This window comes from Diabrotica virgifera, chromosome 8 (assembly GCF_917563875.1).
Source record: "Diabrotica virgifera virgifera chromosome 8, PGI_DIABVI_V3a".
NCBI classification, from domain to species: Eukaryota; Metazoa; Arthropoda; class Insecta; order Coleoptera; family Chrysomelidae; genus Diabrotica; species Diabrotica virgifera.
In genome coordinates this window covers 73,192,337-73,209,900 of record NC_065450.1, presented here as the reverse complement: position 1 = coordinate 73,209,900, position 17,564 = coordinate 73,192,337, and the positions used below count along the sequence as shown (strand labels likewise).

The 17,564-nt window shown below is 34.5% G+C and overlaps 1 protein-coding gene across 1 annotated transcript in view; it reads left to right on the top strand.

The window, feature by feature from the left end:
- Window positions 1-17,564, top strand: part of LOC126889845 (E3 ubiquitin-protein ligase Ubr3) — a 171,462-nt gene that overhangs the window by 53,520 nt on the left and 100,378 nt on the right. Inside the window, exons 2-4 of the mRNA XM_050658529.1 lie at window positions 5,001-5,214; window positions 7,630-7,891; window positions 10,361-10,597. Coding sequence (XP_050514486.1) covers window positions 5,001-5,214; window positions 7,630-7,891; window positions 10,361-10,597 — 713 coding nt within the window. The remainder of the gene's footprint in view (window positions 1-5,000; window positions 5,215-7,629; window positions 7,892-10,360; window positions 10,598-17,564) is intronic.

Below are 17,564 nucleotides of genomic sequence, written 5' to 3'. Positions count from 1 at the left end.
ATGATTTTTTTGTGACGGATATTCTTGAGTTGGGATTGATTTCATGTAATCGAATGAACTATCTTTTAGTAAAGTCGTCCCAGGAACGCAACTCGTAAATATTGGCGGTATCATTTTAAAGTCTTCTACTTTAAAATGTATAATATACGTCTGAATTGCCAATATAAATGAGTCAGATTAAATAAATTATTAGAAGAATTTTTTTACTTAGCAACAACATTTTTGTTTATTTTAGTAGTATTTTGTATTTTGACAACGAAACCCGATTTGGTAAAACCCGAATAAAATCATTTTTTTGGTAAAATTGTGGCTTATTTCCCCTTAAAAGTAATTGTTTATTGCTATCTATTACTATAGCGGATTTACTGAGCTTTATCACACTCATCAATCACCCTGTATATTGAATTTAAATTATTTTAGGACCAAACATTTTTTTGTCATTACTTTTTAAACCACAAAAATGTCTGGCAATTATAGTTCATATTTCTAATAATGTTTAATGACAAAATAATTTTTCGTCTTACAATAATTTTAAATTCGATATGTTTACCTGTACAAATGTGCTGCGCAGTAATGAACGCAACCTGTATCAGCAGCCAGATGGCCGGTACGGTATTCGAGGAAGCATAGGGAACAATATATTAAAGAACCAGTTGTCTTAAAATCTTTTTTTTTCCGACGTTGCTAGCTCTTGGTCCATAAGTTTGTAATAGCACACAAAATGATACGTAAAATACCATTTTAAAAACCAGATTACCAGATTAAAAACAATGGAAAACCTTCTCTGGTTACACCATCCGAGACTTCTAAAAATGCAAGCCATACGGATTCTGAGACTATAGGAAGATGAGGGAATTTTACAATTTATAATTCACATCCCATCTGCTCAGGCGGTAAATTTTCAGCGAAAATGGTTCCCTTCGTACTCCAAATAGAGTAAATATATAAATTAAAAATGAATAAACATTTTCAATTTCGTTGCAACTCGAAACTGCAGTCGTAGGTATTATATTCTAATTCAATCAGAGAGTACCTACAGCAAGCATCTCTACCGGTTTCGGTGCTTCTTAGCCCCTCATCAGGAAATACATATGCTCTTCTCTCTGACGGAACCAGGATAATACTTCGCGTGTAGTCACGGATTGAAACGAACGAAATGGCAGGAATGCCCTAGGACTTAGGACTGCCCGCGGAGGATTATCCTGGTTCCTTCAGAGAGAAGAGCATATGTATCTCCTGATGAGGTAGAGATGCTTGCTGTATTCTCAGATTGATCTAGAATAATACGACTGCAGTTTAGGGTTGCAACGAAATTGAAAGTGTTTATTAATTTTTAATTTAATTAACATTTTCCCTAGTGCGGCCGATATGTGAAATAATTGCACATTTAATGACACAAGCATATAATTTGGACCACATATACTACACATATAAAGGTTCAAATTTAAATATGAGGCCATCTCAGATTTTGCCTTTTACAAAAATGGCGGGCATTCAAAATGGCAACTATACATATGTGTTTAATAGTACCATAACGTTTGAACGAAAAGTCCGATTTCAACCAAATTTGGTATATATGTTCTTTTTCTGATTTACAAGATGGATGTGGTGAACCAGAAGAATCGATTTACCAGAAGTTGTCTTTTTACTGGTTGTTTATGTAAAAATATGTTTTTTTCAATTTTTTCCCTGTGTATATATTAATTTTTCGAAAAGGTAATACCGCAATTGAAAAGATCGTAAAAATATTTTGTAGAAAATATTTTGAACTTTTTAGTTATGGTAATTACCATTTAATAAATGCATAAAGTATCTTCACATGTATCTAAGTGTGGCAGATTCGAGCAAATATTATAAGAATTATTGTGCATTTAATGGTAGAAGCATATAATTTGGACCACATATACTACACACATCAAGGTTCAAATTTAGATATAAGGCCATCTCAGATTTTACCTTTTACAAAAATGCCGGGCATTCAAAATGGCGACTATACATATGTGACTAATAGCACGATAACTTTTGAACGAAAAGTCCGATTTCAACCAAATTTGGTATATATGTTCTTTTTCTGATTGACAAGATGGATGTGGTGAACCAGAAGAATCGATTTACCAGAAGTTGTCTTTTTACTGGTTGTTTATGTAAAAATATGTTTTTTTCAATTTTTTCCCTGTGTATATATTAATTTTTCGAAAAGGTAATACCGCAATTGAAAAGATCGTAAAAATATTTTGTAGAAAATATTTTGAACTTTTTAGTTATGGTAATTACCATTTAATAAATGCATAAAGTATCTTCACATGTATCTAAGTGTGGCAGATTCGAGCAAATATTATAAGAATTATTGTGCATTTAATGGTAGAAGCATATAATTTGGACCACATATACTACACACATCAAGGTTCAAATTTAGATATAAGGCCATCTCAGATTTTACCTTTTACAAAAATGCCGGGCATTCAAAATGGCGACTATACATATGTGACTAATAGCACGATAACTTTTGAACGAAAAGTCCGATTTCAACCAAATTTGGTATACAGGTTCTTTTTTTTATGTGTAAGACCAAGTTCTTGAACCGGAAGAATCGATTTACCAGAAGTTGTGTTTTTCCTGATTTTTATGTAAAAACATGTTGTTTTTTTACCAATTCTTTCACCCTGTATATATATTAATTTTTCAAAAGGTTAATACCGGCGTTTAAAAGAGTGTAAAAATATTTTTAGGAAATATTTTTAACTCTGTAGTTATGTTAATTACCAATTAATAAATGCATAACATATCTTCACATGTACCTATGAACCTATGTGCTGCAGATTCGTGCAAATAATATAAGAATTATTGTGCATTTAATGGTAAAAGCATATAATTTGGACTACACACACTACACTTACAAAGATTCAAATTTATATATGAGGCCATCTCAGATGTTGTCTTTTACAAAAATGGCGGGCATTCAAAATGAATCTGCCGCACATATGTGAAGGTATGTTGTGCATTTATTAAATGGTAATTAACATAACTAAAAAGTTCAAAATCTTTCCTAAAAAATATTTTTACACTCTTTTCAATGGCGGTATTACCTTTTTGAAAAATTAATATATACATGGTGAAAGAATTGAAAAAAAAACAACATATTTTTACGTAAAAAAAGTAAAAACACAACTTCTGGTAAACCGATTCTTCCGATTCAAGACCTCGATCTTATTCATCAAAAAAAGAACCTTGATGCCAAATTTGGCTGAAATGGGACTTTTCGTTCAAAAGTTAACGTGCGATTAGTCACATGTATAACCGCCATTTTGAATGCTCGCCATTTTTGTAAAAGGCAAAATCTGAGATGGCTTCATATCTAAATTTGAACTTTTGTATGTGTAGTATATGTGGTCCAAATTATATGCTTTTACCATTAAATGCACAATAATTCTTATAATATTTGCACGAATCTACCACACATAGGTACATGTGAAGATACGTTATGCATTTATTAAATGGTAATTAACATAACTAAAAAGTTCAAAATATTTCCTAAAACAAATTCTTACGCTCTTTACAATGGTGGTATTACAATTTTGAAAAATTAATATATACAAGGTGAAACAATTGAAAAATAAACAACATATTTTTGCATAAAAAATCAGGAAAAACACAACTTCTGGTAAACCGATTCTTCCAGTTCACGACATCTATATTGTAAATCACAAAAAGAACCTATATACCAAATTTGGTTGAAATCGGAATTTTCATTCAAAAGATATCGTTCTAAATTTCTAAATTATCTTTATCTAAATTTAAACTTTTATATGAGCAGTATATGTGAACCAAATTATATGCTTGTATCATTAAATGTGCAATTCTTATATTTGCACGAATCTGCCGCACTACCCGTTGAAATTTCCAATTTCGTTATCAATCATTCGCTATCTGTACACTAAACAGATACGAAGCGAATACGTTCGATAACGAAGCGAAGGGTCAAAAATCGAGGTCCAGGGCCTCGATTTTTGACCCTTCGCTTCGTTATCGAACGTATGCGCTACGTATACTAAACATATTCGCGGTGTGCAAGTACTTGGAAAGGGAAACGAGAAACGACCATGCGCAAGTCGCGGAGAAATATTGCAACTATCTTAAATAATTCATATTGTCAATTGAAATTGTCAAATTGACGTATATTTCATACCTTCTGTCATTGACGCAGAAAAATTATATATTGCTCCACAATATTGATATGATATGCAATTATTATATAAAGGTAAATTTAATTAATTGTATTTTGCTTGCAGTACTGCATTTTAATAACTGATTTTATTTACTACATACAATTGTTTACGTTTGCTAAACATAACCTGCATCTTATTTTTTCTTCTTATTATTTTTTTGGACTATCGTCTTGACAATTATCCAGTAAACAGGACTAATATAATTGGCCAATATAATTAAAAGTGCGAATAAAAGTACAGAGCGTAGAAATAGAGGTCGCTTTGCCGAACTTGCACGGTCCCAATACGAAGCAAATACGTTCGATAACGAAACGAAGGGTCAAAAATCGAGGCCCTGGGGCACTATATAACTCCCACGAGGTACGTGTTTTGCTAGGCAGGTTATAATTATTAAGCCTTCACATTGAGAGCGGTGAAAGGTAACTTCACCGCTCTCAACGTGAAGACATAATTATAATCATAACCCACGTACCTCATGGGAGTCATATAGTGCCCCAGGGCCTTATCCATAGAGATTATATCCATCCGTTGGATTTCACCTTCTTTGAATTTATTTAACTATGTAAGGCATTTAGTCAACATTTAAAGGGTTTTAACCTTTATATTTTTGGGTGGCTCAGCATGTTAAGCTTGTAGCATCGATGATGCTCTTTTTAGAGAGCGAAAACATTCTGTGATATTTGGGGCCGTTATATGGGTTTTTAAATAAATATACCTTTTACTAATAAACATTTTTTCATTAACTTTACTTATTGATATTTATTTTCTTTTCAGTTCGAGCATACGACAATGCAACAACTTGTGGTCTGGTGTGGACGCCGAATTTCGTGGCCTACAGGTGTCGAACATGTGGCATATCACCGTGTATGTCACTTTGTACAGAATGCTTCAAGAAGGGTAACCATGCGCGGCACGATTTTAATATGTTTTTGAGCCAAGCCGGCGGTGCATGCGATTGTGGGGATGCTTCTGTAATGAAAGAAACAGGGTAAGTAAGATTCATACCGTGTGTTTACATTTAAATTAGATATGAGTACACCTAATGCATGGCAACACTGCTTCCCCGCTTCCCACACCTGAGTCGCGCGGATTTGTGCAGTCGTTCGACGATTCTACAGTGGCAATGCAACTTATTCTCATAAGCAGTGTTGCCGCTTTTAGCGCTTCCTTCACTAGCCTATCTCTAATCGAAAACTAAACATACGGCAAGTTGCTTTTACAAGTATAGGTTTGCCACAATCCGAATATCCTTCTCGCTAATATCTGTCTTTCGCAGAATATCTATTAATTGTTGATGATCCACATTGTCAAATGCTTTTCTAAAATTCACAAAGCACAAATGCACATCCTTATCAACGTTTCTACACCGCTGTATAAGCACCTGGATAGCGAAAACTGCGTCTCTAGTTCTAAGTGCTTTCCGAAACCCAAACTGCAATCTATCAGTATTTGACTCACATTTGTCACATAGGTATTCTTCTATGAGAAGGAATTATATATCATAATAAATCTCCATGCCTGGCGTTCGCTGATGATATAGCAATAGTAGCGAAAAGCAAACAGGAAGTGATACGGACAAGTAAAGCATTAGAAGAATGTGTGTGTGTTTATGTTTTATTTGCACTGGTTTAAGCAACCAACTGGCCAGTTGGTTGCTTAACTGGCCACGTTATAGCCTTATTCATTGACAATATCGCTGTAATAATATTTTTGCGAGACAGTCAAACTGTCATTGTATACCGGGTGTACGAATCAAACTGTGTCTTTTTCTCAAAGTTCGCATCACCCCGTGGAAGAAAAAGCCATAAAAAGTTAGTGTATGTTAATGACATAAAAACAACTTACAAGGAAAGCACAGACCAAGAATATAAAAGAGGAAAGTATTTAATAGTACAAACAAATAATAATACATTTAAAATTGAAGAAGTTGAGAGGTTCTAATATCTAGGAATAATAAACACGAAAACCAAATACATATAAGACAACAAATCCAAAGTAGGCTAATGAATGCGAACAAGTATGTTTATGCATTAAATAGGTTACTAAGAAATAAATGCATATCAAGAAGTGCCAAATTAAGAATACACAGAGAGGTTATTAGGCCTATAGTAACTCGTGCATCAGAGAAATGGTGCAGATAGGGGAACGAAAAGTACTAAGGAAAATATTTGGAGAAAAAATAAAGAACGGCATTTGGATCAAAACAAATGAAGATCTGTGAGTTATATAGGGAGCCAAGCATACTAGGAGTACAAACAACCCATCGACTAAGATGGCTAGGACACATACAGAAAATGCTACTGTAAAGTACAATAGGAGGACGTCAGCGAAGAGGTCGACCCAGAACAAGGTGTAAAAAGAGTCAACGTCACAAAAAGTAGCTACTATCATCACAAACATAATAACAGTATTATAATAATTTATTACACAACACAGTATATACAACAGCAATCACGCTACACGGAATAAATCTATGTATATAATTACACACTCAGACTCGTAGCACATCACACTTCAATCCAGTGTAACCACAATCAAATATCGACACAAAGCTACTTATTCTCCGGGTCGGAGATGGCAGCTACCGCTAACTGCGGTTACAGTTCCGGCAACGCATCTTTTCAGTCCAAAGTACCTTTGCCACGGCAGAGTTCCTTCCCAGTTCAGTACACCGAGTGGAACTAATTTAATGATCCTCGATTCTCTTCTTAAGTATGTGGTGACACGCTTTAATTACTATTTTTGCTAATTTTATTTTTTTAATACCTTCTCAAAACGGTCATATAAAATTCACATTTAATATACAAACCAGATGCTAAGAAGTTTTACGAAACGAAATGTATCCCTAACCATATGTTTTTGGTGTGTTCAGTTTAACAAACTGAATTCCCCATAAATTAATTACCTTATCAGACCTTTATGTCAACGCACTTTGGAAATGCATTCGAAGACGTTTCTTAAAACTACAGAAAGGTTCTGAGCTTTTAAAACGCCAGATGTAGTAATTTATTGCCTTTTCTAGCCATATTGTAAAACCGCAAACATGTAGATAATAGTGTTGTGCTCTCTGCAGTATCGTCACGGCAGGCAGGCAGTTCAGACTCCCCTTCGCTGCCCTCAAACAATAAACAACCCTCTTACGAGATGAATAAGCACACTTTTTAACCAAAAATAAAATAAATATTACTGTTCGTTGTTTACACTTATTTTTAATTGATTCCGTAACCTACCATCGGAACAAGTACACTCTCTGTAACCATCACTCATTGGTTTCATCGGAGAGGTGATTCGTAGTGGGGTTGCGCTGGTATTATAACGCGTGCGGTTCTCTGCTGTTGATCTGTCTAACGCCAGGCTAAAGGCATATGGTTACAGTATTTGTTAATTTTCTTTGTATTTGCAGTTTTTGTGAACGACACGGCCCTAACAAGAGATCCACCAAAGGACAGGCGCCCACAGATCTGATGTGCGTAGCAGAAGCCATGATGCCTAGAATAATCCTGCGTCTCATACAACATCTACGAGAAAACAGTCGGATGGGAACGGCGGACGCGTACAAAGGAGCCATTCAGGACGCCGACGCCTTCATAACCATGTTGTCGGATTTTAACAACATGGGTGGGTTAATGAGAAAAGTTATCACGACAGCTCTTACTAATCCACAGGTAATATGCTTTATTTAATAATACTCATAGTATTAGGCCCCTCAGTAAAATATGGTCAACCATACAGCAAACCAATATTAAACATGTTCTTATCACAGCAGTTCAAAGTCTGTATAATGGAACGACTGCAAAAATTAAAACTGGATCAAGGATGTCTGAGGGATTTAAGGTCACGAAAGGATTGAAACCAGTGTTGCCAACCGCATTTCTCTAGATTATCTGACGATCGCTAGAAAAAGATCCAATTTGTCACGAAAAGATACGCTCATAGGCTTAACCAGTAGGGGTTGGGGGTTATAACCCCTCCCCCCCCCGATTATTACCGAGCAAGCCACGTAAGCCTACAATGTTTATTGTAATAAGTTACAGAGGTAAAATAAAAGATAAAATTGAGTGTAATTTTTAATTTCAAATATCTCATTCAAAAAATCCTTTTTGTTTATTCTAAGGGACTTTTGGCCTTCGATAATAATGTAATCTTTCATTCTGCGTTTAAATTTTTCAAAAATATTTATTAGTTTTCTCAGGATGCGAAAATAATAAATGCGTTTAAAAATTATTGGTCCGAAATTTTGCCCCTACTCTCTTTTAGCAACTAAAGGTTTATTACAACTAAAACAGTAGAAACATAACTGACAGTCTTAAAACATTAAAAACGTAAACATGTACGTAATCCAAAACTCACAAAAAAACATAATATAATAAAGTACAAAATTCTTATTTTTTATTTTGCCATATGTTACATTATAACATTTTTTTAAGGTGTAAATGTTACACAGCCAGTATTACCGACACCATATTTTGTCGCCAATAAAGTCCTAATTGTAGATGTATTTAAGAGGTTTCTTTTATCTGTTTTTATATTGAATGCATTACTGAAAACCCTTTTCTACATTAGTGTTTGAAAATGGTAGAACGAATAGCAATGAAAATACTTTTTTTAAATTAGGAAACAAATATATATTAGCTTCATTTTTTAATTTTACCATTTATCCATTATAAAAAAGTATTTTCACACACCAAAACTTATTTCAACAGACAGACGTTTACTTAAGCACTGCACTGTGCTACATAAAATAAAAATAAAGCTATAAAACTTAATCGTGCAGTAGCTATCATAAGTTTAAAGACTTAAACCCCATAAATAAAATCGGACAGCAGAATCCCTGTTTTTGAAATTTGAATTGGATCAGTATGCCTTAAGTGGAAACAAAACAATTCGCACAGGTCCCTTTTGTCCCTCTTATCTTAGATAATTACCATGAAAAGTATCGGATGCCGCTAACAATCATCCAATATATAGGCTATTTATAGAAATTTGAGTGGAACCAAAGAAAATAAATCTGTTGTTGGGAATATATGAATGAGAAGCGGATTTTTTTTAAGTTTATTTTTGTTATTGTCTGTTGTAGTAGATTGGTAGATACACTGAAAAATATACGCAAATATCCGATTTATTTAAAGATACGGAGAAGATACGGCAACTCTCAAAAAGATACGCAAATCGGATAATTATACGCCGATTGGCAACACTGATTGAAACAGGGTTGCTGTCTTTCGCCTACCCTTTTCAAAATTTATCTGGAACAATCACTCAAGCTGTGGAAAAGAAAATGTAATGGCATGGAAATCCCTCTCAATGACGAGACAACACAATACACTTTTATGTTTCGCTGATGACCAAATTCTGATTGCTCTGGATCATGACGACTTAAGTTACATCACGCGGAAGCTAATGGAAGAATATAACATATGAGGTCTCGAGGACAACATTAAGAAAATTGAAGCCATTTGTATTGTAGGGACAAAACAGTCCATTACATTAGACGATGAGGTAGCAATTAAACACTGTGATGAATACAAGTACCTGGGCATGAATATAAATCAAGATGGAATACTCGATGCTGCTATAAAAGACAGAAACATACAGGAAAGAAGAGCCATATCCATGATGAAAGGCATTATGTGGGACCAAACAATATCATATATGGCAGTAAAGTTTGGCCACTGAAACAAAGATTAGAGAAAAAATGTTATTAGTAACAGAAATGGACTTCTGGAGAAGAGCAGCTGGCAAATCAAGAAGAGATCGGATACCAAATGAGAGAATACGAGAAATGATGGGAGTCACACATACAATAATTGATGACATAGAAACAAAACAACTCATATGGTACGGCCATGTACAGAGAATGTCAGATGACAGGATCCCTAAAAAGATTTTGACGTGGACACCACAAGGGAGAAGGAAAAGAGGAAGGCCGAGAAGAAGCTGGAGGGAGGAATTGAAAAAGAACTAGAAAAAAGAGAAATCACTGCAGGTCTATGGCTAAACAGAGAAGAATGGTGGTTAGGAGTCGGAAGGCGTTAGAGAACTCTGTAAATCGATAATAGTAGTAGTAGTAAATCTTACAGAACTGTCATAACAACATAAACTGTATAATAACCATATAATTTGTTTAATTTCAGAAATATCGGGTATTAAACGAAATTCCTGAAAACCCAACCACCGAGTATGAACAGTACCTGGTAGAATCACGTCGAAAATACGAAGAAGCCCTCGAGTCGTTACCCAATCCAGAACCCATAGAGAACTTGGTGCACAAAACGTTTCTCGAGGAATTAGTTTTCTGGACGGTTAAATTCGAATTTCCACAGAAGATCGTGTGTTTGCTGTTGAATATGTTGCCGGATTCCGATTATAAGGTTTGTATATAGCTCACATTAAGAAGATTTTTCTCTATGAATTAAAAAAATCGATTTTTATTTTTTTTTACGTAAAAACATTCCTTGATATAGAAATACTGTGTTAAAATTTTATTAAGAAATTCAATATGGAAACGAAGTTATAGCTGTATTTAGAACGGTACTTACCTGAGCTAAAACTCTTTTATATACAACAACGTGCGCAACGCCAAATCTGTGCGGCTGCAACTCAACAGCTGTTATTTTGTAACGTCTACACTCAAAGCTTTGTAACGTTGCTATCACTCGATGATAAAACGGAGGATACAATATTTCCCACTATTAAATGTCGATGGAAAACTATCTGTAAATGTGTTTTTATAAACAGATACCTGTGGGTTAGTTGATACTCTTGAGGCATATATGAGGCTAAGGTATCCTCTCCTGAGTTGAAGGGGTAGTTCTCCTGATTCAACATACATACTGTCAACTGAGTTTGTGTAGTGTGCTCCCAGTGCAATTCTAATTACTGAAAAATGTACTGGATATGGCCAGAGCTGTAACCAAGATGATCCTAAGGGGGTTACAACTACTTAACGGTCTCTGGTGGGTATTGAATAGTAATGGTCTTAAGTGTATAGAGCTCAAAGTACATCCAAATGGAGGGGGGGAGGCTAGTAGCCAATGGATCTGTGGAGCCACTTTCAACAGTGTTTGGCTGAGTTGTAGGTACAACCTACTTGAGGCATCCTGGTATAATCTTAGTGATGGTGTAACAGTTGAGTGTCCGCAACACTATCCAGCAAATATTGTTTGTACTTGCTACAATTTTCTTAATACGTCACTAACGTCAGTAAATACTTTGCCTAACCTTAATAATAAATTTTTAGATCTAGTTTTTTTTACGCAGAGGGATGCAGTTGTGTCGATTTCTACTGATATTCTATTGAATACTTCTCAACATCATTCAGCTTATACTATATTGTTACCTGCAGCTAATTTAAATTTATTTCTTAAATATGATATCTTTTATCATGATTTTAAAAAATGTAATTATCAGGTTTTAAATGAACATTTAGCATCAATTCCTTGGAACGAGGTATTAGATGTATCAGATATTAATTGCTGCATAGAAAATTTTTACCATATTTTATATGACGCCATCAATATGTTTGTTCCTGTCAATCGGTTTAAGTCGTTGAACTTTCCAGTTTGGTTTTCACGAGAATTGATTGAACATACAGAAAAAAATAGCTCACCGGAATTTTAAAGCATCAGGCAACTCATATGAGGAATTTTCAGTGTTAAGGGAAATATATATATAAATCATTACAAGCAGTATGTTATAAAAACTATTTAGAGAATATTCAAGCAAATCTTTCAAGCAATCCCCGCTCTTTTTGGAGACATGTTAATGCTACACGTGGGTCTAACGCTTATTCTAATGTAATGTCTAATGAAGGTGGGGATGTAATGGCTCAGTGTGGTGAGGAAATGGTCAATATATTTGCCAATTATTTTTCGGGTACATATAATAATAGTGAGTATAATTTACCTAACTTTGATTTAGAGTACAGTGTAGATGTCCAAACTCTGGAATTTAGTCTGACAGATGTTTTTGAGGGAATTATGAGTTTAAAAACTACATATTCTTCAGGGCCTGATGGTATACCTGCAGCACTTATTAAGAACTGTATGTTTTCCCTTTGTAAACCTTTACAACAAATTTTCAATTTATCATTGTCATCATCTATATTTCCACATTATTGGCAACGAAAACGGATATTGAATGTTGGAACGTGGAATATACAGGGTATTAAAGGAAAGACTGCAGAAGTTCAGCAAGAAAGTTTAAAAATGAACATGGACATTCTAGTGTTAACTGAGACCAAGAAGAAAGGACAAGGAGTAGACGATGTAGGAGAATATGTACACATATATAGTGGAGTCAGAAAGGATGAACGTGCCAAAAGAGGAGTATCTATACTCATTCATAAGAAGTATAAAAATCATATAACAAGTTGGCAAGCAATAAACGATAGAATAATAACAGCGAATTTGACCGTAAAGGGGCGTCGTTTATCAATTGTAGGGGTATACGGACCGACTGATAATGCTAAAGTGGAAGAGAAAGAACAATATATCGCAACCTTAGAAGACACCATAATAGAAATCGGTAAAAGTCGGGAGCTCTTAGTTTTAGGAGATATGAATGCACGAGTGGGCAAAACAATAGGAAGTAATGTCATTGGAAGGTATGGAGAAGAAATCCTAAATAATAATGGGGAGCGGTTAATAGAACTTTGTACGCGAAATGAACTAAAAGTCATGAACGGATTCTTCAAACACAAAGATATACATACTTACACGTGGATTCAAACAACACGCAATTTGAAATCGATTATTGATTATCTAATTGTGACCCAAAAAACTAAACTGAGAATCCTTGATGTTAGAGCATACAGAGGAGCAGAAACTGGAAGTGACCATTACTTGATAAAATCCAAAATAATACTGCCTTCATGGGCCCAACAGAAACAGGGTGTCTCAGACTCAGGGAATGGACAGAAAATTGAAGCGGTTCGATATAATCTAGAAAGTTTAGAGCACCACAGTACAAAAATGCTATACAGAAGCCGACTAGATAATATATTGGATGAAGGAACACTGACACAAAACATAGAAAACGTACACCAACACATTATTTCAAGTATACACCAAGCCGCCAAAGAGGCGCTAGGTATAAAAGAAAATAGAATACATAAAGGTAATAGCTGGTGGAACGAACATCTACAAACACAAAAAGAAAATAAACAACAACTATACCAAAAATGGTTAAACACTGGCCGGATAGAAGACAAGGAAAAATACAGAAACGCCCTCAAAAAATTTAAACAGGACGTATGGCAGATAAAAAATGATTCATGGGAAAAGAAATGTAATGAGTTGGAAACATATATAGGTGGTAGGAGAAGTAGAGAATCGTGGAGGTTTATCAAAACATTGAGATCAGATACAACAGAAAATGTAAGGCTTGACAACATAACAACAAATACATGGGAACAGCATTATAAATCCTTGCTGACTGAAGACCGCCCACAATACATACAAGAAGAATCAAGCCCAGTAATAGTAGAAGGTGAAGAAATAACAATAACAACAGAAATGGTACAGAAAGCTATCTCACAATTAAAAAATGGTCGGGCACCTGGCCCTGATAATGTTCCCGCAGAACTAATAAAATCAGGTTCAAAGAAATTAATCCAAATGATCACAGAATTCCTTCACAGAATTATTAACGGAGAACAAATTCCAAAAAGCTGGAAAGAGGGCTGGATCTCTTCAATACACAAAAAGGGAAGTAAAAGTGATGTCAACAATTATAGGGGAATAACTGTAACAAGCACAATGAGCCGTTTATATGGCAGAATACTGAAAACCATTATTTGCGAAGAATATCAACCCTATGAATCCGAAGAACAGTGTGGTTTCAGGGCCGGCCGATCTACGATCGATAATATATTCTGTCTAACACAGGTTATGGAAAAAAGACTAGAACGTGGACAAGACACACATATACTTTTTGTCGACCTAACGAAAGCATATGACACAGTGCCCGTGAAAAAATTGTGGGAGGTTTTGGACAATACACACATATCTGCAACTGTCATCAAAGCCATACAATGCCTCTATAAAGATTCTATGTCAAGGGTAAAGAGAGGTAACCATCTGTCATCTAGCTTCCAAGTAACAAAAGGCCTTAAACAAGGGTGCTGCTTATCTCCCATTCTTTTCAATATATATACCGACGGTGCTCTCAGACTTTGGAAGCAGAAATGCAGTGGTATGGGTATACCAATCGGAGACATAACATTATACACTTTGAATTACGCAGACGACCAGGTGGTAGTTGCCCAAGATAAGGAAGACTTAGAATATATGACCAGAAAATTGATGGAAGAATACAGGAAATGGGGTTTAGAGGTAAACATAAGGAAAACAATATCTACACATCGGTAACCAAATACAACAGGAGGACCTAGATCTTGACGGAAGTGACTACATCAGGGGTTGTACAGAGTATATATATCTAGGGATTAAATTAACAAATAGTGGAAGAACGGAACCCAGTATAGATGATAGAGTGACGAAGGCTAGAAAGGTTACTAGAGCCCTAAACCCTGTCTTATGGCAACATAACATAAATTTAAATACAAAAATGAGGATGTACGACGCTATTCTGAAACCAATTTTAACGTATGGCTACGAAGTGTGGCAAATGACAAAAAAATCCGAAAATAAGCTGCTTACTACTGAAATGGATTTTTTTTAGAAGATCTGCCAGAATATCGAGATGGGACCATGTTCGAAATGAACAGATCAGAGAAAAAGTAGGTAAGCAGAAAACAATAGTGGACGAGGTACAACGAAACCAACTTACTTGGTATGGACACGTCCAACGAATGGGAGATGAAAGATTACCAAAAATTACAATGAGATGGATACCGCCAGAAAAACGGAAAAGAGGCAGGCCACCGACCTCCTGGAAACAAGGAATTACAAAAGCCATGTCAGAAAGAAATCTTCAAGAAAATGACTGGCTAGATCGACAGGCTTGGCGATTGGGTACCGTAAGGCGTAGAACGCTATAGAACCGGTTATATATATATATATATATATATATATATATATATATATATATATATATATATATATATATATATATATATATATATATATATATATATGGAAAAATAGTTTTCTTACACCTATCTATAAATCTGGCAATCGCGAGTGTGTAAATAATTATAGAGGTATAACTGTTCAATCAGCAATCCCAAAACTTCTAGATAAGTTGGTATCGATAAATCTTACCTGGGCTTGCCGAAACATAATTATTGATGAGCAACATGGTTTTTTTAACGGAAAGCCAACTGTAACAAATCTTGTCAACTACCAACAATACTTGTTGGGTGGATTTGAGAATAAGATTCAGGTCGACAGCATTTATACTGATTTCTCAAAGGCATTTGACAGGGTTAATCATAACCTGTTGGTTCATAAACTTCATGCGTCTGGCTTTGGTGAACCCATTGTCAATTGGATTAAAAGCTTTTTGATGGGACGTACATAACAAGTTCGTATCAACAATTATGTTTCTAAAGAATTCCATTGTTGTTCTGGTGTCCCACAAGGGTCTCATTGTGGTCCCTTGCTCTTTAACTTGTTCATTAACGATATTGGTAAGGCTATCAAAAACTCACACTTTCTACTATTTGCTGATGATCTTAAGTTATTTCGTTACATACATGATATATCAGATAGAGATCTTCTGCAAGATGATGTTAATAATATAATATGTTTATGGTCGAAACAAAATGGTTTAAGCCTAAATCCGACTAAATGTTCTTGTATTTCATTTGGTCGTATAAATAATCTAACAGCTAATAGATATGTTCTTAATGATGTACTCTTGGATTCAGTTACCGAGATTAAAGATTTGGGTGTATTATTGGATTGTGCATTGACATTTAGAAGCCATTATCTTAAAATTAAGGAAACAGGATTTCGCAATCTTGGTTTTATTTATCGCAACAGTCATGATCTCTCACCTACTGTATTCAAATTACTGTACTGCTCTCTAGTGCGCTCAGGACTTGAATACTGCTCTGTTGTTTGGTCTCCATTTCATCAAGTTTACATTGATGAATTGGAGAGCGTTCAGCGGAAGTTTCTAAGATCCTTAACTTATAAAGCACAGACTAATATAAGAAATACTGAAAATTTCGTCATAGATTATTCAGGAATAATGTCTCAATTTAATATTGCTACGCTGATGAACCGCAGGTTGAGAGCTGATATGTTGTTTCTATTAAAAATTCTAAACAATGCTATCAACTGTCCGTCGTTGTTGGATAATGTGTACTTAAACACTATACATAGAACTCGACACACTGCACTCTTTTTTATTCCTTTTCATAGGACTGAGTATGCTCGTCATTTTCCCTTATCGAGAGTGCTCAGCTTATGCAATGAAATGCTACTTGATCCGTTCTGTCCAAGCATTAATGTCTTTAAAAGGCAGCTTCAGAGTTTATTTATTTAAATATGTGATATTTTTCATCTTCTGTTATTGAATTTACTGTCTTATTTTACAAATTTTGTTGTTTAATTGTCTTTTATTCGTTGATTTTTGATGTTTTTTGTATATGATTTTTACTTTTACTGTTTTTTTTTGTACTCGTTTGTAAATGGTTCTACCGTTGAAATAAATAAATAAATAAATAAAAATCTAGTTTTGAACAAATTAGGGTTTTGTATACAGTCATAAGAATTTGGAAGTCGGCACCCCATTGTTTATGATAGATACTTTTTATTAAAATTAAAAATTTATTAATTATACGAGTGTTTCTATAGGAATGTTATTTGTGGTCCATTTATTTAACTTGCATCATTTTATAAGAATTTTGTTATACTGTAAACATTGGGCGATAAGATGGTGACTAGCTTTGCAGCATTTTTATGATAAGCCATTTGAATTACGTGTCAACAGGTGTAATAGTAAATTCGTCTATCATTTTTTTAAGTATACTCATTAACACATAATTGCAATGACTTTTGCCATAGTAATGCACATACTATTCTACTCCTTCAAAATATTTAGTTAATATAGTAAAGTTACACTACATATACAAATAATCTTTCATTCCAAACAACTTTTCATAAAAACAATTTTCAATATTGTGAAATATAAAGGTACTTTACTTTTGAGTGAAATTAATATTTTTTGATATACCTCGGATAAAATTGATCAAAAATCTTAGGTTTTAGACCATGCAGAACATTTTATGTATTTTTATGACATATTCTATCGTAGCGTAGCTCTGAATATGGCTTTGTAAGCCGAACGCGCTCAGTTGGGAATTAAATATTTTACACACTTTTAAAATAGGAAAGACGAAATCCAAGCGACCCCATTTTTGAACAA